This window comes from Panthera tigris, chromosome B1, assembly GCF_018350195.1.
Source record: "Panthera tigris isolate Pti1 chromosome B1, P.tigris_Pti1_mat1.1, whole genome shotgun sequence".
In the NCBI taxonomy this organism is placed as follows: domain Eukaryota; kingdom Metazoa; phylum Chordata; class Mammalia; order Carnivora; family Felidae; genus Panthera; species Panthera tigris.
In genome coordinates, this window is record NC_056663.1 from 190,652,502 (window position 1) to 190,674,174 (window position 21,673).

The 21,673-nt window shown below is 43.0% G+C and overlaps 2 protein-coding genes across 2 annotated transcripts in view; both read right to left on the minus strand.

Annotated features, from left to right (window-relative positions):
* On the minus strand, window positions 1-7,849 carry MED28 (mediator complex subunit 28). Its single transcript, XM_007093749.3, has 4 exons — window positions 7,660-7,849; window positions 3,269-3,335; window positions 2,484-2,596; window positions 1-1,232 (listed from the first exon to the last, which is right to left on the minus strand). The coding sequence occupies exons 1-4, from the start codon at window positions 7,807-7,809 to the stop codon at window positions 1,035-1,037; spliced, it is 528 nt and encodes a 175-aa protein (XP_007093811.1). The 5' UTR covers window positions 7,810-7,849; the 3' UTR covers window positions 1-1,034.
* Window positions 7,850-11,009: 3,160 nt separating this feature from the next.
* The window catches only part of LAP3 (leucine aminopeptidase 3), a 29,914-nt gene continuing 19,250 nt past the window's right edge, over window positions 11,010-21,673 (minus strand). Inside the window, exons 11-13 of the mRNA XM_015542715.2 lie at window positions 15,505-15,584; window positions 12,266-12,375; window positions 11,010-11,567 (exon numbers count right to left, since the gene is read on the minus strand). Coding sequence (XP_015398201.2) covers window positions 11,378-11,567; window positions 12,266-12,375; window positions 15,505-15,584 — 380 coding nt within the window. The 3' untranslated portion in view covers window positions 11,010-11,377. The remainder of the gene's footprint in view (window positions 11,568-12,265; window positions 12,376-15,504; window positions 15,585-21,673) is intronic.

Consider the following 21,673-nt stretch of genomic DNA (forward strand, 5'->3'; position numbering starts at 1 on the left):
TGTAACCAACAAGAGGGTAAAATGTCTTCCCAAATGCTGAGATCCCATCATCTTCGAGGATGGTGAGTCGCTGAGAGTCACCTGCAGCCCATTCTCCACCCCAAGACCCCAGTCCCTTGGAATCAATGTCACTCATTAGCAAGATCCTTCCTTAATGAGAAAGTCTGCTACAAAAAAAAACAGAAACAAAAACAACACAAGCAAACAAAACTGAAAGTGAAAAGAGATAACCAACCATAGCAAGCTTTAACCTCTCATACTGCGCGTATACCTCAACTGTTGTGCTGAGCACAAGGTCTACCCCCTTACTTAAAATGGATGCATCACTGCAGAACCTAACAATTTACCATATCACTGCTCTTGCTACACACCCCCACCCCAAAAGTGAAAAAAACACCACACAAAATATAAACTTACCCCAAATAAAAGTCAACATCAACTTAAGGATCCTATGTATTAATACTACACTAACTTAGGATATGATAGTCCTTTCAACCTATTTACAAAATACCCTCATTTTGAGAGCTCTGGAAGCCTTATGGACATTGCTGCATTAGATTCCTCTTCTTGAGGTAATTCAAAGTCTTAAAATATGCAAATTTCCCTATTTTACTATATTACCATTGAGGGGTAATTGTTATAAAAGGTCTACAACCAAAATCCTCATCCTCTGATTCTCAGATCAAATCATACAAACTTTTCTCTTCATAAGCTAATCTAAAATTGGAAACACAAAAAGACTTAGTCATAAAAAAAATACAAAGAAACATAAAAAGGAATCTGTAAGTGGCATATTAACAGCCTAAACTTTGCTAAAGACAAAAATTTACTTGATCTACCAAAACCGTTTTATAAAGTACTCAAGAAAAGATGTTTATCAAACTAGGGGAACATTTTAGGTGAGACCATCAAACAAAAATCATCTCATTCTTTGGCAAAGAGTTCTTCCAAAATGTCACGTCCACAAGAAGTGATGTTTGTCAAAACTGTGCCCAGGCTGACTCACACCAGATCCCCTTCAGGCCCGCTTTGACTCAGCTTTGCTTCATGGGTGCAGGGATGTTAGCAGACGCCTGCTCGAGGTAGGCCAAGGAGCCCTGAGGGATTTCGGCTGGCTTTTTGTGCTGCGCGTTGATGTCCTCCAGCACCTGCTGCCAATGCCTCAGTTTTGTCAAGTGCTTCTGGACCAGAGCATCCTTCCGCTGCAATTCATTCCTTAGTTCTGAGACATCCTACAAACAAAGACGATTAAGTCAGGGCAAACTCATGAAAAATGAAAATAGTTCCTGATTAGGTAAGAGCACTAAGAAGTAAACTCAAAGAGAATCAATTCAACCTTTGTACATCCAACACTCTGCTTGGCTCCTCTATCCAAATAATACACAGCAACTCCTCTAATGGAAGATGCTGCGTAACGCTGGGAGCTTTTACTTTTCATTTTCTTTTAATAAGTAATACAGATGTTCCAGTATTCCAAAGTACCAAAGGGCAGGCAAAGAAAATCAGGCTCTTTCCCAACCTGATCCCCAGGCACCCAGTATTTCTGTCCAAAGGTCACTGCTGAGAATCTGAAACATATGTTAACAACCGTCTAAAAGAGTCCACACCACTACTCTATCAGTTTGGGCTGAAGTGTTAAAATCTCATCTTCAAGAGCTTTTTAAATGAATACCAGCATTGTAATTCTTTATGAAGGCCTGGCATTGAACACACCTATGTTCTTAGTCAAGTACTCAAATCAGGAAATGCTCTGACATAATAAATTATAAGAGTATCATCTTATCATTCACATTCTCATCAGCTGATATCAATTAATAAAAAGAAGGTTTTCATTTAATTCAGCAGCTTGTGGGAGTAGTTACTTCAAACAGTACCAAAAAACAATCATGTCAATTTAGTGTTTCTCATCAGGGGCATGACTGGTCTCTTGGGCAAGACAATTCTCTCTTCCACACTGCATGGGGCAGGCTTTGGCCCAACACACTAAATGCCAATGAAGCTTCCCAGTCATCATGGCAACTCCAACACATTTCCAAATGCCCCAGTTTCAAACAACTGAGATAAATGAAACCCTGAGTCTCAAGGAACCTGGGACAGAACATTTAAGTTTTGATTCCTTGAACAAAACTTGAGCCCTTCCTGTGTATAAGGCAGCCGGGGATACACACAAATCACAGTTTCTGTCCAAAATGAACTTATCATCTATATTAATGACTTTTCAACCTTTTTCAAGCAGCAGAACCTTTTCTTTAAGAGAAGTCGTCCAGCAAACGAAACTCTGTTTGAAGCCCAGCCTTCCACCTCCACCCCTGGCTCCACTACTTGCCCAACTTGTAGTGAACACTGACATCTAGCAACATGTGTATTCAATCTGTAAAGCCTACTATAACTCATGGGAAAAGGGTGTATCTCATTTAAAGCACAGATGGAATCCTGACCATATGTGCTCTTCCTGAAAGTTGAAGAGAAAGTTGAGTTCATACCTCTTTGATAACTTGCTCTGGTTTCTGGACAGATAACTGCAATCTTTTTTGTAGGAAAAAACATTCCGTCTGTCTTGCAATATCCAGAAATTTCTGGATACACTGATCAACACCTTATAAAAAAAGACCAAAATATTAAGAAAAACACTAGACACATATATCGTCCTCATAAATGAACAGTCAAAAATATCAAAACAGCACCTTCCCAAAGATGTAATCTGGAATTTTAATTCTGACAACAGAAATACTGACTCCCAACCCCCATGTGTTAACCAACATTAAATAGCAGATAATTTGCGTTTATATAAGGTTAATGAGACCTCAGCACAACACAAAAGTTCTTCTGAGGAAAGACAATCCTGACATCCAGCAGTTAGAATCATGACTTCCAGTTAAAATGTAACATGTAAAATATAGTACAAAACAATCAGAAACAGTGGTTGCTTCTTGGGACAGAACTTGGGCAAAGTCAGGGAAACACAAGAGACTTTTCTCTGTAACACCTTCAAAAAATAATCAAAACTTATTTTTTTAAAAACACAGCACACATTGTTGGTTATTACTGTCCTATACAATATGGACAGCACATTATAACTAGCTCATTATGAGTGTGACATGTCAGTTGATAAACCGAACAAAGAACCAGCAGTATATAGAAATGACTGCATAAATCTCATTCCCTGGAAAAGTTCTCTAAGGATACAAACAAAACTGTAAAGTGTAAAATAAGCAATCAGGAATCTTGCTGAAGGCAAGAACGTGGTCTACAAAGAGTGAATTCTTACCAGTTCTAATTTCCTCCTGATCTGTGCCATTGACATAGTCCTGACTCACAAGAGAAGCAAAGCAAGCCTGTGTGATTCAAACATATAAGAGAAAATGTCATTCACATGTCAAAAATATTACTTCAGAGTAACAACTTCTCTTGAAGTTATTCAATGAGTTGACACAGTCTGGGTTTACACATTAGCTGACAAGATATCCTGCTAATGAAATAACTTGGTAAACTAAGTCCATGAGACACATGGAGGGAGAGCCTCCAAATGAGGCAGCTGGTATTTGCAAGCATTGCGACCTTGCCTCTCTCCTGCCACTCGCCCCTTTCACCAGGATCCCATTCCATACCAGAGCCTGGGCCCCTGGTCCAACTCCACTTAAAGCCCCTCCCTCTGATGCTTACATGAATTGTACCATCACCCTATTAGGGCTCAGATAAATCATTACCTCCTCAGAGAGGCCATCTCTCTCTACTCTTTTGAAATGGCTGGCTCTATCCTCATGGCCAGCTTTATTGTTTTTCACAGTTAACGGACATCATTCCATTCTTCTAGTCCATTATCAGTTGTCCCCTGCCAGCAGGTGGGAATTCTGCATATCTTGTTCTCATACTCCTAGAGCAGGAATACTGCTCGGCACTAAGTGGGTGCTCACTAAATACACGTTAATGACAGACGGGACAACCTAAGAGCTTGCTATCACATGGGTAAACAAGTCCGAGAGAATTTCTCTCAAGGGGCACTGATCTAGAGGAATACATGATTCAGCCAAGCACTTCTGTGCACAGGAAACCGTCAGGAAATGCATAAAGAGGTCTATCACAGGGCAGTGGGATCAGAAACACAATGGGAGAGCTGGTGGGGAGCAGTGGTCAGAAAGGAAGCCTCAGGGCGTCTGGGTGGCTCAGTCAGTTAAGCGTCTGACTCCTGATTTCTGCACATGTCATGATCTCGCAGTTTTAGAGATGGAGCCCCGTGGGCAGCTCTGTGCCAGCAGCAGAGAGCCTGTTTGAGATTCTGTCTCCCTCTCTCTCTCTCCCTCCCCCCGCTTGTGCCTTCTTTCTCAAAATACATAAACGGAAGGAAGGAAGGAAGGAAGGAAGGAAGGAAGGAAGGAAGGAAGGAAAAAAGGAAGGAAGGAAGGAGGGAAGGAAAGAAGGAAGGAAGGAAGGAAAGAAGGAAAGAAGGAAACCTCAGGAAAGCACAGCCCCACCAGCAGTGAGCAAAGTACACTGGTGTGAGGCAGGCATATCTGGGCCCAAATTTAGTAGGCCATCACCCACATGTGAGGGCCCTTCAGGAAGCAACAAATTCTGCTGCCAGAAGTTTCCCCTATTTGATTTATAGAGAAAAATCACAGGACTCCTCCTGGGAAATCCCTGTAACACCTCAAGAAATCCGAAAAACAAATTGCCCATTCTGTGTATTACATGGAAAGATGACGCCTGTTGGATTTGGGATATGCCTAGGGCACATCTGCTCTGTGAAACCTGTGGGTACTGGAAAACATCCCACCCAGGAGGCCAACCAGGCAAACCAATCAACAATGATGGAGCTGCTCCCTCACAACCAGCAGGGCCACCAGGCATCTCAGGAATTTTCGCTCCCTCTTCCCTCTTTAAAAAAAAAAAAAGGAAGAAGAAATCAGGGGCCCCTGGATGGCTCAGTTGGTTAAACATCAGACTTGGGCTCAGGTCACGATCTCATGGTTCGTGAGTTTGAGCCCCGACATGGGGTCTCTACTGTCAGCATGGAGCCTGCTTCAGATCCTCTGTCCCACTCTTTCTCCCCTGCTCTCATGCTCTCAAAAATAAACAAACATTAAAAAAAATTTAAAAATTATACATACAGGTCTTCACAGACAGGTGAGCAGTTGTATGGAGAAATGTGTGGTAGTCTATAAAAAGAATATGCTTGGGGCGCCTGGGTGGCTCAGTCGGTTGAGTGTCCGACTTCAGCTCAGGTCATGGTCTCAGAGTTCATGGGTTTGAGCCCTGCGTCTGGCTCTGTGCTGACAGCTCAGAGCCTGGAGTCTCCTTTGGATTCTGTGTCTCCCTCTCTCTCTGCCCCTCCTCCTCTCACACTGTGTGTCTGTCTCTCTCTCAAAAATAAACATTAAAAAAATTTAAAAAATAATTAAAAAAAAAAGAATATGCTTCTTAGAAGTATGCGTAGGGAGGCACCTGGGTGGCTCAGCCAGTTGAGTGTCTGTCCAACTCTTGGTTTCAGCTCAGGTCATGATCTCAGGGTTTGCGGGTTTGAGCCCTGCATCAAGCTCTGCACTGACAGCACAGAGCCTGCTTAGGATTCTCTCTCCTTCTTTCACTGCCCCTCTCCCATGTGCATGCATGCTCTCTTTCTCTCTCAAAACAAATAAAAAAAAAAAAACTTTAGAAGTATGCGTAGGATGGACAGTAGGGAGGCCCAAGTAATAGTCCTCATTTGCACAAGCCAAGGGGTTGGCTTTGGGCAAGTAATTTCTCCTCTGAGCCTCAGTTCCTCCATTCATAAAAGGAGAGGATGGTCTCCAAGACTTCCTCCCACAAGAATGCATGATCTCAACAAACTCATTACATTGAAGAGCATTTACTGAGCAACTAGAATGAGAAAACTAGAGACCTAAAGGGAGAGCCCCCAAATAGAAACGAAAAGTGGGCAAGCAGGTGCCATGAACCACTGCAGGTTACAAAACAGAGGCCCACACAGACCACAGTGAAATGAAAAGGAAATGAAAATGTGGCCTTTGAGCAAAGTCCTGAGAAGACCAGATGGGTGATCATGCAGCAGCAGAGAGCCAGCCCAGGTCGCACCACTCACTCCCTGTCACCTGGCTTTGTCTGAACGCCCTTTTGGGTTTCACATTCCCTGGGAAGTGCCTTTGGCAGCCACACCCATGTGTGCTCTCAGAGTACCCCGGGTTTTCTTCTACCAGAGCACTGATCCCCCAACACAGCAACTGCCTGCCACTCATCTGTTTCTTCCACCCGGCGGCTGTCTTGAGTTCCTTGATGGCAAGGACTGTTTTCTCTGTATTCTAAGCACCAAAGACAGGGCCACAACAGGCTCCTTCACTGTTTGACAAATATCCATCAAAGCTATTGCTACCTGCTGCCATTGTATTAGCACTGATGGGAGAATGAAGGACAGATCCATTGGGGAAGTGATGCGGGACTTGGGAGAAGGCAGCTGGAAACCCAAAGGGAAAACAAACAGCACATGCAGAAGGAGTCTTATGTGCCTAGAAGGAAGAAAAAGTTGGAATGCAGCAGAAAGCTGAACATGCAGAGCTGGGAAGACCACAGTAACCTTTTGGCTTTAACTCAAGAGTGACAGCATTAGGACGCTGGTGGTTGGCTCTGGCCAAGACATCTACAGGGCCAGTCTTTCAACAAGCTCTCATGACTGACAGCCACCTCACCTCAACGCTAAATGCTGCTCTAAAGCTTACCAAACCCCTTCCTTTCTGGCTTGGTACCACTGCAAAAGCATCTCATTCTCCTCCCAGATAGATTTGGATATCCTTCAAATCAGTTCGTTATCTCCAAACTTTTCAATGTACGCTCCCCAGTAAAAACATTTTTGCCCATGCAGTCCCAGTAACACAGTCATTTACAAACCATATTCATGTTCTACTCTGCTATTACACATAGTATAAAACTCACACGACTAGGATTTAAAATGTGGAAAAGGGGCCTGCACTTATAAGTTCTTTGATTTCCGCACAATAATGGCTCATCTTTCACTTTAGGGACCACTGGAAACCATCTTATTTTTAAGCACTAACTTATTTTTACCTCTCCTTTGTCTACTACCACTCCCCATTTTCCAACTTCTAGAGCAGAACTCGGTTTGGGTCATCCCTGCCTCCCTCGCTCCCTAACCCCCAGCTTTCCTTCTCCCCCTCCCCCCTCTCCTAGTACCAACTTCCGCACAGCAACTTTTACGTAAGTCCATTTCATCTCCAAGAGTCCATTACTTCAGGGCCGTTGAAGGGTGCAGCCCAGCGGAAAGAACAGGACGTAGCAGTGTGTCGTTACCCTTCATAGATCCACCAGTACCCTACACGCAGGGATGCGGGGAAGAGCGCTCAGGGATGGGGCCAAGAAAGAGTAAAACGGGAACCACCGACTGGGAACCTAGAAGGGTCCAAGGCTGGGGGTGGGCAAACTTGAAGTCCACGTGCTTCCAGAAACAAAGTCTAGGTCTCCGCCAGCAGACCTGCGCACACTTCCGGCCACCACTCAAAGTGGAGATTAAAGCAAGTAACTTACGTTCTCTGAGCCTCTTCCCCGATCTGGAAGACTGTCGCGAGCATCACTGAAAGGGGCAAACTGCCCAGGTGCAGCTTAGGTTTCAGGTAAGAAAGGAGGCTGGGAACGGACGCCGCAGTCTCATCTTACCTCAAAAGAGGACTCCAACTCGTCCACCAACGTACTGTTAGAAGTTCTCGGAGGGCCTGGCGCTGCCTGAAGAAGCGAAGCCTGGCCCCTGGAGTCTCCGGGATGTCCAGGCGGCTGTCCGGAGAACATACCTCCCAGCGGCGCCGCCATCTCTGAAAGGGCGGGCAGGAGGCCCACTGCGCCTGCGCAGGAGCTGGCGCCCGCGGGTCACGGGGCACGCACGGTCACGTGACACCGCAGGCCGCCGCGGGCTTCCGTCGAGCTCCAGGGAAAGCGTAGGTTTGGTGGCATCTCCCTTTTCTTCTCGGCCAGTAGGCAGCCAGACTTTTAGTGACCTTAACTGAAAGCTTTGACCGGATTTGACGCAGTTGTGGGAGTGGAGAATTCAGTGACTACGATGGAGCGAGCCCTTCTCCAGGAGTCAGGATACTCCTGTGCAAATCCCGCCTTTGCCCTTAAGATTTGGAAGGACTTTGGCCAAAGCTTCTCTCTACGGGCTCAGGTTACCCGTTGGTAAGAAGGAGGGAGGCGCCCCTTTATTCCACAGTTACCGAGCGTTTACTGTGTACCTATGACTAATCTAGTCAGTGTGGGCAGGGCGGGAACAAACTGGCAAAGTTACGCCTACATTTTCTGTGCGGAGAGACCGGTAACAAAAACATTAACATTGTTCAGGCTCCCTGTGTGCCTGGCATTGTTCACCTTAGATATGTATAGTTAATTAAAGCCACTATGCTAATGTCTTTCAGTAACTTGCTTTTTAACACTTATTTATCTTTTCAGAAGCTAAGTGTTTGTCCCATTATATTTAATTTCACAGTTTTCCAGCACATTTATTCTTGGTCCTAGACTCTGTTTACTCTGGGATTTTAACAGTCACCCCAAGTCTCTGTTCTCGTGGAGTTCACTACTGTTTTTGTGGGAGAGAGAGACACATATATAGCAATATCATGTAGAGATAAGTGTTTTAAAAAAATGAAACCCGGTAAGAATATGCATAGTGATGGATTTGAGATGGGTGGCTGGAGAGGTCCTCTCAGAGATTCTGCACTAGAGTGACGGAAGTAAAAATTTACATAGAAAAATCTTTCTAGACGGGGGCAGGGGTGCCTGATGAAAGAAACTGCCTGGCATATTTAAGGAACCACAGAAAGGCCAGTAGGGCTGGAGCGAGGGAGGCAGGGCACAAGTAACCAGAAAAAGCAGAGGCTCCCCTTTGCGAATCAGGTCTCAGATCAAAAGTCATCTTCTCAGTGTCCATCAAAATTAGCCCCACACGCCCAGCCACTTCACCCTGCTTAATTTTCTTTACAACATTTAAGCATCACCTGAAATGACCTTGTTCATTGTCCTTCATTAACAAAAGCCACCAGACACATGTGCACCAACAGGAATGCAAGCTCCATGAGCTCAGGGCCTGCCTGTCTTGTGTACCTGTACTCTCAACACCCAAAACTGCCGGGCATGTTTGTTGACTGAACAAAAATATAACACCATCATGGAACTAGTGGACTCCAGCAGTTCCCAAACTCTTTTTGGGTCTTAAGACCCCTTTATGCCTCTACAATATTGCTGAGTACGACAAACATTTTTGTTTGTATGGGTTGTCAGTATTCAATTAAAACTTAGAATAGGTAAAATATCTATTAAAACTGAGAATTTAAAATATTTATTTAAAAATAAACCAGTTAATGTTACCATCAATGTTTTAATATATATAACTTTTATAAAACAAAAAAAAACCCCATCGGAACAATGGGAATCACTTCACTTTTTTGCAAAAGTAAAAGACTTTAACGCTTCCCATCCTCATGTGGTCTCCAACCCCAACAGCCACCTGGGACCGTGAGAGAGACTTGAGGCTGGGGGGGTGATTCGCATTTCCCAGTCTGGATATCCAACCACCATGGATGGGGCCGCTTCAGTTCGGGGGTTCTCTACTTCAGCTACCACGTAACACTATCACATTCTAAACCACTACTGTTTTGGCGTGCAGCGCAGCCATGCCTAGACCTCTCTGATAGACATGGGTAATACCACCTGCCTCAGAGCGTGGTTCTGAGACGAGCGAAGGGTTTGTGAAATACCTGGCAGCCAGATGCATGTGCAATGACAGCTAAATTTCATCTCAGCCAGACTAGATAAGCACATGAATCCAGGGCTAAGTCATGCTTTTTGGATCCCACGCTCTAATAAACATGAGAGTTGTCGTTCCTCTCTTTATAAAATGCCTTCGATAGAAAGCTTTCTATCAAATCCCTGCTTCACCTTCTGAGTCACCTTAGAAGAAACCGAAATGCTTCTAGTTTCCCTTCACAAGGTGGTGGTTCCACCTTTTTCCATCTTTCCTGACAAAGTACCTTCTGGACATGGATAGTCAGGGGCACCTGTGTTTACTCACTATTCCTGCATGATTTTAATGCTAACAACACAAATGTGCATTCCCATACCCATTCCCTCTCTATAAACCACTTAAGACACATAACATCCTCTTACATGTCACATTTCTCAAATATTGAAAACAACTCCAATAAACATGTTTTCTGTCAAATGTTCAGTCTTAAGAAAAAAGGTATAGATAGATCCAATTCATGGGTAATTTGTTCACCTAGATACAAAAGTAAAAAAGAGGAGAGGTTTGTTCTATCCTAAATCAGCACAAGTAGAATTTTGTTGATTGGTTGTAGTCCCAGGTGATAAGCAATACTCTACCCATGAACATTCCTTTTATTGGTGGTGGGTTTTTTTTTAATGTTTATTTTTGAGAGAGACACACACACAGTGTGAGTGGAGGAGGGGCAGAGAGAGAGGGAGACACAGAACCTGAAGCAGGCTCCAGGCGCTGCGCTGTCAGCACAGAGCCCAATGCGGGGCACGAACCCACAAACCATGAGATCATGACCTGAGCTGAAGTCAAACGTTCAACCGACTGAGCCACCCAGGTGCCCCTCTTGGTCTGGTTTCTTCACTTAAATATATTCCACATCTATTCAAGCCACCGTATTGACAGAAAGCACTACAGTGTAATAAACAATTAACAATGCCAGCTCTGGAGAGAGGCCCCCTAGTGTTTAATCTCTGCTTTCCCACTTACTAGCTTGGTGACATTGTTGGCACGTTATTAACCCCTCCCTCTGGTGCCTCATTTTCCTCATCTGTAATCTGGGGATAATAGTACCTACCTCACCAACTGATAAGCTCATCACTGAGTGCTCTAAAGTGATCATTAACATTGGAGAAAATACTGTATCACCATGCCCCAACTTACTTAGTTCACATAACACAGCCAGAAGAGACAAGTTGTAATTGTCACTGAGTTGACAGTAATACAGAATACCAGAGCCACACCAGCGAGCATAAAAAGTTGGATTTATTTTTTCTGACAAGTACATAGGAACCTTTAGTTTGTTCCTAGCATCACAAATCTAAAATACATTTTGCTCCTCACTTAAAAACATCTACTCTGAAAATCAGGTAGTTTTTCAACATGTAATCATTTATAGAATATCTTAAAAGCCATTGCCAAGCAAGATTATTAGCTTTACCTTTATAAATCTCTACATAAAACGGAAAAAAATCAAGATAATCAAATTTTCTTTTGTTCTACATTTTTAAATACCATCCCTTGTTTCTTTTAAGATTTTCATCCATTCATTCAAAAATATTTTGAGGCTAAACTGCTCATTTAAGAGAACTGAAAAATTTTAGAGGATCTGAACTAAGCACTATCTTGACTGAAATGAAGCAAGAACTCTATCAGGGTCCTTGTGGGTCTCCCGGTCATGCCCTTCCGCAGATACGGAACCTCATCTTTGTTGGTCATCACACCTGCTATATCTAAATGTGCCCACTTAGGATGAGTCACAAATTCTTTCAGGAATGCTGCAGCCGTACATGCTCCTGCAGACCTGAAGAGAAAGACAAAAACCATTGTTTAATGCCATGTAAATGTGCACTGACCATTTCATTAAGATCCTCCATTCGTGCTAAGTAGCTCCTATGAGCAGACAGCAAAAGTCAAGCTTATGAGATCTACTAAGAACTTAACCCAGAAACCACTTTCAGAATATTTATTCTCAGACACAGCTTTAAGGTAAAGAATAAATTCCAGATTCCTCTTCCCCATGGTAATGAATTCACTTATTTTTCATCATTTTCCCTTACCATTTATTTAAAATAACTTTTAGGGGTGGCTGGGTTGCTCAGTTGGTTAAGCATCCAACTCTTGGTTTCAGCTCAGGTCATGATCTCATGGTTTTGTGGGTTTGAGACCTGCTTCAGGCTCTGTGCTGGCATTGCAGAGCCTGTTTGGGATTCTCTCTCTGTGTGTGTCTCTCTCTCCCCTCTCCCCTTGCTCACGCTGTCTCTCTCCAAATAAATAAATAAACTTAAAAAAATAAAATAACTTTTAGATTTGAAAACATACAAAATTTTGAGAACCAGTTGGAAAACACCTTGAAAATTAAAGACATTAGGAATTAGTGCTTATGAACACTGCATCAAAAGAAAATTGGCTACATTTTTCTGTGAAAGGGCACAAAATTAAAGTGATCATTTTGGTAACCAATGATTATAAAGGCGTACTTTTATAGCTCATTTTACATACCTGTATTTTCCAATGTTATTGACATCAGCAAGTTGGCAGTCTACAACTTGTCTTGTATAATGCTCAAAGAGAGGCATCCTCCAGACACGGTCCCCTGTTTCAATGCTGGCCTAGAGAAGAAATAGGTACAATAGAAGACTGCATGAAGTAGGTTCTGGTTAAATTCATGGCACTGATGTATTCAGTGCAGGAAAGAAAGAACTGTTCTCTCTGACCTATTACTCTAAAACAGGAAACTATACAACCAGGTCCAGAATCATTTCAGTTAATTCAATGATTTACTTAAGAATTATAAAAGAAACCAGGAATGTTGTAAAATGTCCCACAAATTTGTAGGATATCTGCTAAAACCATCAAATATGGATTTCAATTTACAATAATCTGGTATCCAGCAGTACATCCAGGCTTTGTGGGACTGATTAGGGGGAAACAGTCTTCGTGATGCTCATCACCTCAGTGTGCTGGGGAAAGACATGTCTGAAACTGCACCACTGAAGACCAGAGCCTAAGACAAGGTGAGCTTATTGAGCTTATTCATTCACATAATCAAAACCACACTCGTTCACATTCACCATTTACTGAATCGCTACAGAGCACCGCCAGGTGTTGGGGATATAAAGAAATTTAGTATCTGAGCCATCAGAGGGCTCAAAGGCTAGTAGGAGAAACAGATACACAGACGGTTTTAATACACTGTGGTCAGAAGTAAGACCCAAAAGTGGAAAGTCAGGAAGCGGCAACAGAAGCTGTTATTTTGAGACATGAGTAAATAGATGAATCAGCCCTAGGGTTGAAAGTGTCTGCCTCTGGGAAAACAGACTGTAGACTGTTGTAGATTGCTGACTGGGATTTAAATGTTTATACACATATAACTTTGATTTTTTTTAAAAAGAAGCTTATTCTGCACAGCAAAGGAAACAACCAACAAAACTAAAAGGCAACCAACGGAATGGGAAAAGATATTTGCAAATGACATATCGGACAAAGGGCTAGTATCCAAAATCTATAAAGAGCTCATCAAACTCCACACCCGAAAAACAAATAACCCAGTGAAGAAATGGGCAGAAAACATGAATAGACACTTCTCTAAAGAAGACATCTGGATGGCCAACAGGCACATGAAAAGATGTTCAACGTCGCTCCTCATCAGGGAAATACAAATCAAAACCACACTCAGATATCACCTCACGCCAGTCAGAGTGGCCAAAATGAACAAATCAGGAGACTATAGATGCTGGAGAGGATGTGGAGAAACGGGAACCCTCTTGCACTGTTGGTGGGAATGCAAATTGGTGCAGCCGCTCTGGAAAGCAGTGTGGAGGTTCCTCAGAAAATTAAAAATAGACCTACCCTATGACCCAGCAATAGCACTGCTAGGAATTTATCCAAGGGATACAGGAGTACTGATGCATAGGGGCACTTGTACCCCAATGTTTATAGCAGCACTCTCAACAATAGCCAAATTATGGCAAGAGCCTAAATGTCCATCAACTGATGAATGGATAAAGAAATTGTGGTTTATATACACAATGGAATACTACGTGGCAATGAGAAAAAATGAAATATGGCCTTTTGTAGCAACGTGGATGGAACTGGAGAGTGTGATGCTAAGTGAAATAAGCCATACAGAGAAAGACAGATACCATATGGTTTCACTCTTATGTGGATCCTGAGAAACGTAACAGAAACCCATGGGGAGGGGAAGAAAAAAAAAAAAAAAGAGGTTAGAGTGGGAGAGAGCCAAAGCATAAGAGACTGTTAAAAACTGAGAACAAACTGAGGGTTGATGGGGGGTGGGAGGGAGGGCAGGGTGGGTGATGGGTATTGAGGAGGGCACCTTTTGGGATGAGCACTGGGTGTTGTATGGAAACCAATTTGACAGTAAATTTCATATATTAAAAAATAAAAAAATGGGAAAAAAATAAAAAGAAGCTTAAATTTTAAAAAGTCAAGGGGCGCCTGGATGACTCAGTTGGTTAAGGATCCGACTTTGGCTCAGGTCATGATCTCACGGTTCATGAGTTTGGGCCCCGCATCAGGCTCTGTGCTGACAGCTCCGGGCCTGGAGCCTGCTTTGGATTCTGTGTCTCCCTCTCTCTCTGCCCCTCCCCTGCTCGTGCTGTGTGTGTCTCTCTCTCAAAAATAAAATAAATAAACGTTAAAAAAATAATTAAAAACAAATCAAAACAGCAGCATTGTGGGTGCTTGATAAAGAGGGACATGGGGTGCATGGCAGGCTGGAGGAGAGTCCCCCCCACCTGCCCAGCCTGGCAGGAGACAACTGAGCTGAATGTCCCAAGTGCTGGGCGGGGAGGGCAAATTCTTAAATATCAAGAATGTATTCAGAGACATTTTGTATTTGTCCCCCAGTGGCACGCAGGAAGCTCCCATTCGTTACTTGTTGAAAGAGGAGGGGTCAGATGGAGCTGTCTCATTACCCAGCAGATACACCGGGTCTGGAGCTCAGGAGAGAGACGGGAGCAAGCAGCAGAGAGGTGCCCGCTGAAGCCGCTGGGCTTCCCCGTGAAGACTGGGAAGAGCATGTAGCCTAGGGCCGAACGCCCATCAAAGGGGCAAAGGAAAAAACTGGCAAAGGAGGCTGAAATAGAAGTCAGTGAAGAAGGGAACCCGAAGAAATTGTCACAGAAGCTAAGAGTAGGGTGTCACCAAAAGGCCGGGGTGGAGTGCTGCCCCCAGCCAGGCTAGTGAGGCTGAGTGGTGCTGACTGGGGAAAGCCACCGGCAGTGGGGGAGCGGGGGGGGGGGGGAGGGGTGACAGAGACTGCTGTCTGTTAGAGGCAGGCTGGCTACGAAGGGGTGTGGAGGAGGCACAGAGCACAGCGGTCAGTAGACATACTTCACGCCGCCCACAAATAGCCAGGACAAGCCCTGTCGACTCACAACACGCATTCACTGAAGACTATCCCTTCCTTTATAAAGCTGTCCTCAAAACCTTTCCTACCTCAGGGATTCTACACAGTGGCCGTGGTATTTGAGTCACTTTCACATCAGTCTGAGGCCACAAAAGGAGAAGAGAAATGTGGTATCATAATTATAATTTTGGAATGTTTATAGAGAACCCAAAGCACATTGAATAGAGTGTATTGTATTTTCAATTCAAAGGCAAACCTGCGACAAAAAAATCACTAGGTCACATAGGGGTTGAAGAAAGAATAACTTAGGTTTAATCATAATAATTTAATCATCTCTGTAATTTCAGTCTCTACATATTATTCCTACCTCAAATAGTCTGTTCCACAGCCAGGACGAATTGGTAAAGACCCCAGTGGCACCGGACCCCAGAGCTATGTCCATGGCACCTGCAAGACATAAGCCCTCAGGTCAATGTTCAGCGTCTTCAGGCACGATGTGTTTCTCTGCTGCTCAAACCAAAAGTTCAGTCTTTAATATGATTTTAATGTATGCTTCATTTTCAAAAATAGGTAACCTTAGAAAATCCTTACTGTATACACTTAAGATCTTCCTAGTTCCTCAACTGGAAGTCAGCTTCAGTGATTAGAGAAAACGTAAAAAAAGGAAACAATACCAAATATCACCAATAATCTCATCCTCAGCATAACCATTATATATTTTAAATATTTCCTTCCAGGGGCGCCTGGGTGGCTTGGTTGGTTAAGCGTTCGACTTCGGCTCAGGTCATGGTCTCACGGTCCGTGAGTTCGAGCCCTGCGTCGGGCTCTGTGCTGACAGCTCAGCTCAGAGGCTGGAGCCTGTTTCAGATTCTGTGTCTCCCTCTCTCTCTGCTCCTCCCCTGTTCATGCTCTGCCTCTCTCTGTCTCAAAAATAAATAAACGTTAAAAAAAAAAATTTAAAAAATAAATAAATATTTCCTTCCAGATTTTTTCTAAACTTAAAAAAAAAAAAACCCAAAACATAAGACCATACTGTTCATGTCCAAATATGTGTTTTTCCTCTTATGCTTTAAGCATTTATTCCTCTTGGGGTGCCTGGGTGGCTCAGTTGGTTAAGCATCTGACTCTTGATTTTCGCTCAGGTCATGATCTCATGGTTCCTGAGTTCAAGCCCTGCATCAGGCTCTGTGCTGATAGTGTAGAGCCTGCTTGGGACTGTCTCTGTCTCTCTATCTCTGTCTCCCTCTCTCTGTTCCTCCCTGGCTTGTACTCTCAAACAAACTTAAAAAAAATTTAAACATTTATTCCTCTTTTATAAACAAACATTAGAAAGTAGTTTTAATGACTTTAAAAGTCCACTGGGTACAGGTATCATAATTTACCTTTTATGGAGCACTTAAGCATCTCTAATTCCTCAGTATTTCTAACCACATCTGCTGTAAGACTCTGCCTTTTAAAAAAAAGTGTTCTTATTTTACCATACTTAATTTGTTTCATCTTCATTTCCTTCTCCAACAAATTTGCATCACCTTGGAAGACTTTTCTTTTTACATTTATATATATATATATATATATATATATATATATATATATATTTTTTTTTTTTTTTTTTTTTTTTTTTTTTTTTAAGGTTTATTCATTTTTGAGAGAGACAGAGCGTGAGCAGGGGAGGAGCAGAGAGAGAGGGAGACACAGAATCCGAAGGAGGACTCCAGGCTCTGAGCTATCAGCACAGAGCCCGACGCAGGGCTCAAACCCATTGAACCGTGAGATCATGACCTGAGCCAAAGTCAGACACTTAACTGACTGAGCCACCCAGGCGCCCCTTACATTTATATATATATAAACGTATACACATATATACATATATACATATACATATATGTATATATGTGTGTATATATATATATATATATATATATATTTATATATATGGGTTTTTTTGTTTTTTGTGTTTTTTTGAGAGAGAGAAAGAAGAGGGCCAGAGAGAGAGGGAGACACTCTGAGCTGTCAGCACAGAGCCCAATGCGGGGCTGGGACTCACAGATGGTGAGATCATAACCTGAGCTGAAGTCGGACGCCCAACTGACTGAACCACCCAGGTGCCCTACATTAATATATTTTTTAAATCAAGTTAAAAATCCATATTTCCAGGTCTTTGTGGGTACATGTTCCTGAACGCCAACCACAAGTAGATGCTACAGCTTAGCGGCGCCTTCTCTGGTTCCAGTATTGGCGCCAGGCAATTTTGTTTGTTGCCTGCCTGGTCCTGCTGCAAGCTCTGGAGCAGGGATCACATTAATTCCTAAGTATTCACGTAGGGCCTAGCACTCTGCCTGGGACACAGGAGCTCAGTATTTATGCGAAGGGAAAAGCCAACCCTAGTACCATTTGGTACTAGGATACTCCTGGAACGTCAGAGGAGACACCACAGAAGATGAGGGAAATTCTATAATTTTCACAAGGTGGCACCTGCTACCTATAACACAAGGCATGTCCAGGGTGCTCCTTAATCCTTAACTGTAGCTTTGCGTGGTGGCTTTTCATGGAGCGGTTGTTAGCATCTCCCCCACGAAAAACTGAAACTTGAAGACAGAATTATATACACTGTTTTGTCAACTTTTTGACAATAAACAAAACTTCCCACATTCTTCCATTTCTTTGCAGTTGGGATTAGTGGCCGTATGACACCCCAATGAGTGATTCCCTACACTTCCATGTTTGTGGTATTTGCACACTTCTCTGACTTAAATAAAGCTTAGCAATTCCTACCAAATAACAGCAGCATTCTTCACAGAGCTAGACAAAACAATCCTAAAATTTGTATGGAACCAGAAAAAAACCCAAATAGCCAAAGCAATCCTGAAAAAGAAAACTGAAGCTGGAGGCATCACAATCCTGGACTTTAAGAAGTATTACAAAGCTGTAATCATCAAGACAGTATGGTACTGGCACAAAAACACACTCAGATCAACGGAACAGAATAGAGAACCCAGAAATGGACCCACAAACATATGGCCAACTAATCTTTGACAAAGCAGGAAAGAATATCCAATGGAATACAGACAGTTTCTTCAGCAAATAGTGCTGGGAAAACTGGACAGCAACATGCAGAGAAATGAACCTGGACCACTTTCTTACACCATACACAAAAATAAACTCACAATGGATGAAAGACATAAACATAGGACAGGAAGCCATCAAAATCCAAAGGAGAAAGCAGGCAAAAACCTCTTTGATCTCCGCCGCAGCAACTTCTTACTCAACATGTCTCTGGAGGCAAGGGAAGCAAAAGCAAAAAGGAACTACTGGGACCTCATCAAAATAAAAAGCTTCTGCACGGCAAAGGAAACAATCAGCAAAACTAAAAGGCAACCGACAGAATGGGAGAAGATATTTGCAAATGACATATCAGATAAAGGCTTGGTATCCAAAATCTATAAGGAACTTTTTGAATTCAACACCCAAAAAACAAATAATCCAGTGAAGAAATGGGCAAAAGACACGAATAGACACTTCTGCAAAGAAGACATTCAGTTGGCCAACCGACACATGAAAAATGCTCAACTTCACTCATCATCAGAGAAACACAAATCAAAACCACAATGAGATACCACCTTACTCCAGTCAGAATGGCTAACATTAACAACTCAGGCAACAACAGGTGATGGCGAGGATGCAGAGAAAGAGGATATCTTTTCCCTTGTTGGTGGGAATGCAAACTGGTGCAACCACTCTGGAAAACATTATGGAGGTTCTTCAAAAAATTAAAAATAGAACTACCCTACAACCCAGCAATTGCGCTACTAGGTATTTATCTGAGGGATACAGGTGTGCTGTTTCAAAGGGGCACATGCACCCCCATGTTTATAGCAGCGCTATCAACAATAGCCAAAGTATGGAAAGAGCCCAAATGTCCATCGGTGGATGAACGGATAAAGAAGATGTGGTATATATGTACAATGGAGTATTATTCGGCAATCAAAAGGAATGAAATCTTGCCATTTGCAACTACGTGGATGGAACTGGAGAGTATTATGCTAAGTGAAATTAGAGAAAGACAAATGTCATATGACTTCACTCATATGAGAAATTTAAGATATAAAACAGATAAACATAAGGGAAGGGAAACAAAAATAATATAAAAACAGGGAAGGGGACAAAACATAAGAGACATAAATATGGAGAACAGAGGGTTACTGGAGGGGTTGTGGGAGGGGAGATGGGTAAATGGGTAAGGGGCATTAAGGAATCTACTCCTAAAATCATTGTTGCACTATATGCTAACTTAGATGTAAATTTAGAAATAAAAAATAATAAAAAAGAAATAAAGCTTAGAGGAATCATTTCATTTTGTTAATCTTGATCAACCCATCACCACACCCATGCCATGAATAAGCTGACTCTTCAGGAAAGAGAGCAGTACTTTGGTATCCGATTACTCTGTGCCATGAGTGCATGGATTGTACCTTTTGCCCAAAACATCACAAGTAAACTACATTAATAATTGGTTAATAATAAGGAATTTTGAACAGTTGACAATCTAAAACAAAAACTGGTGACCCATATGCAAAAACCCATAATTCTGCACGACATTTGGTAACTCAGGTCTGTTTGGGTCATTTGTTCCTTCAGGTTTTGTTACTCTCTACCTCCCAATTCTCTCTCAAACCTATCTGCTGCTCTCTTCCACCACTGTTACCACTGTTATCCACCACCTGGACTACAGTAATAATGGTCTTTAAAACAAAAAACAAAAAACTCATAAAAATGTCCAAATATACACAAAGAGAATAGTACCATACATGCACAGACACCCATTAACCAGCATCAACAGTAACCAACTCATGGGCAAGCTTGTTTCATCTATACCCCCCACCCGCCCACCCCCCTCCTGCTCAACAGATTATTTTGAGGCCACTTGCAGATACTACAACATTCATCCTAACACACGCACTCACACATCCACAAGAGTCAGCAAGTACACACTGCTCACCGCCTAGCTGGCCTGCCAGTCACCTCGTGCCCTTCTCCAGTGCATTCTGCACACGGCCAGCATGAGCCCTGATGGCGCCAGTTTCATGGAGCAAACTTGATCTCATTGTCCCAGAGTTTCCTGCTGCACTTGGCTCAGGACAATACCCAGTAACATGCCAAGGTGGAGCCGGGGTCTGGCACCTCCTAGAATGTCGGCCTTGTGTGCCTGCCCCAGCTGCACTGTGCTCTCCTCAGTCCCATTCACCATTGCCCCCATAAGCCCTTAAGTGAAGGGTGCCCTCTGCTGGGATGCTCTTCCTTCCCTCCTCCACCCAGTGGTGCCTCTGCTTTCAGATCCCAGCTCAAGCAGCAGTTCTCAAACAAGACGCCCAGCCCTCAAATAAGAATGTGATATCTTCTACTAAAGGAATAGGAAGTGATACACATAGATATTTAATATGATCCAACTGAGATCAAGGCTCTGAAGCTGACTTCATTACCTACTTTAGAAAATGATTTTCTTGGGGCGCCTGGGTGGCTCAGTCGGTTAAGCGTCCGACTTCGGCTCAGGTCATGATCTCACGGTCCGTGAGTTCGAGCCCCGCGTCGGGCTCTGTGCTGACAGCTCAGAGCCTGGAGCTGGTTTCAGTCTGTGTCTCCCTCTCTCTCTGACCCTCCCCTGTTCATGCTCTGTCTCTCCCTGTCTCAAAAAAATAAATAAAATGTTAAAAAAAAAAAAAAAAATTTTAAAAAAAAAGAAAATGATTTTCTTTTTTTTTAATTTTTAAAAAAATTTTTTAATGTTCATTTATTTTTGAGAGAGACAGACAGAGTGCAAGCGGGGGAGGGGCAGAGAGAGAGGGAGACACGGAATCTGAAGCAGGCTCCAGGCTCCCAGCTGTCAGCACAGAGCCCTACACAGGGCCTGAACTCAAACCATGAGATCATGACCTGAGCCGAAGTCGTATGCTTAACCGACTGAGCCACCCAGGCGCCCCGAAAATGATCTATTTTCTACATAATTACAGAACTGGTACCATCACCAATTTCAGAATTACCAATAGCAGAGGCATACTTTCTGTTTTCTTTTCCAAGGCCCATTTGGAGCCGTTTATTGAGGTACTAACTGATCAAGTTACCAGAACTGTCATAGTCTCACAGAAACATCAAAGCTCCAAGGATGTCACCCCTCTTACTCCATCCCAAATCAGAAAGTTGCACTAGAAAAATGAAATGAAATGAAATGAAAACAGGTAACATGACTGAATGGTCATCCCCTAAACACGCCATCATTCCTACGGTCTGATACGGGCCTGCCTTTTCAAGGACAGTAACATTGGTTCAGTGTCTGGCAGGACAGTAACATCAACCTAGATCATCTCACCTCATCCGCACAGAAACCCCTCCTGTTAATGGGGTGCTATTATACCCTTTTTACAGATGAGACAACTGAGGCCTTGTTCAAAGTCACATGCTGTTAAGATGCAGGACAAGTTTCAAAATTAGGTCCTTTATCTCTGAAGACTATGTACCTCCTCCCACCATGAACCTGGGGTTGG

What these genes read in the sequence shown, in the direction of transcription:
- MED28 (XM_007093749.3), bottom strand. Translation starts at nt 7,809, where the DNA reads ATGGCGGCGCCGCTGGGAGGTATGTTCTCCGGACAGCCGCCTGGACAT. An exon ending in AGTTGGAGTCCTCTTTTGAG is followed by an intron (nt 3,336 to 7,659) that starts GTAAGATGAGAC and finishes TGAATCACACAG; the next exon opens with GCTTGCTTTGCTTCTCTTGT. An exon ending in TCAGGAGGAAATTAGAACTG is followed by an intron (nt 2,597 to 3,268) that starts GTAAGAATTCAC and finishes TTTTTTTATAAG; the next exon opens with GTGTTGATCAGTGTATCCAG.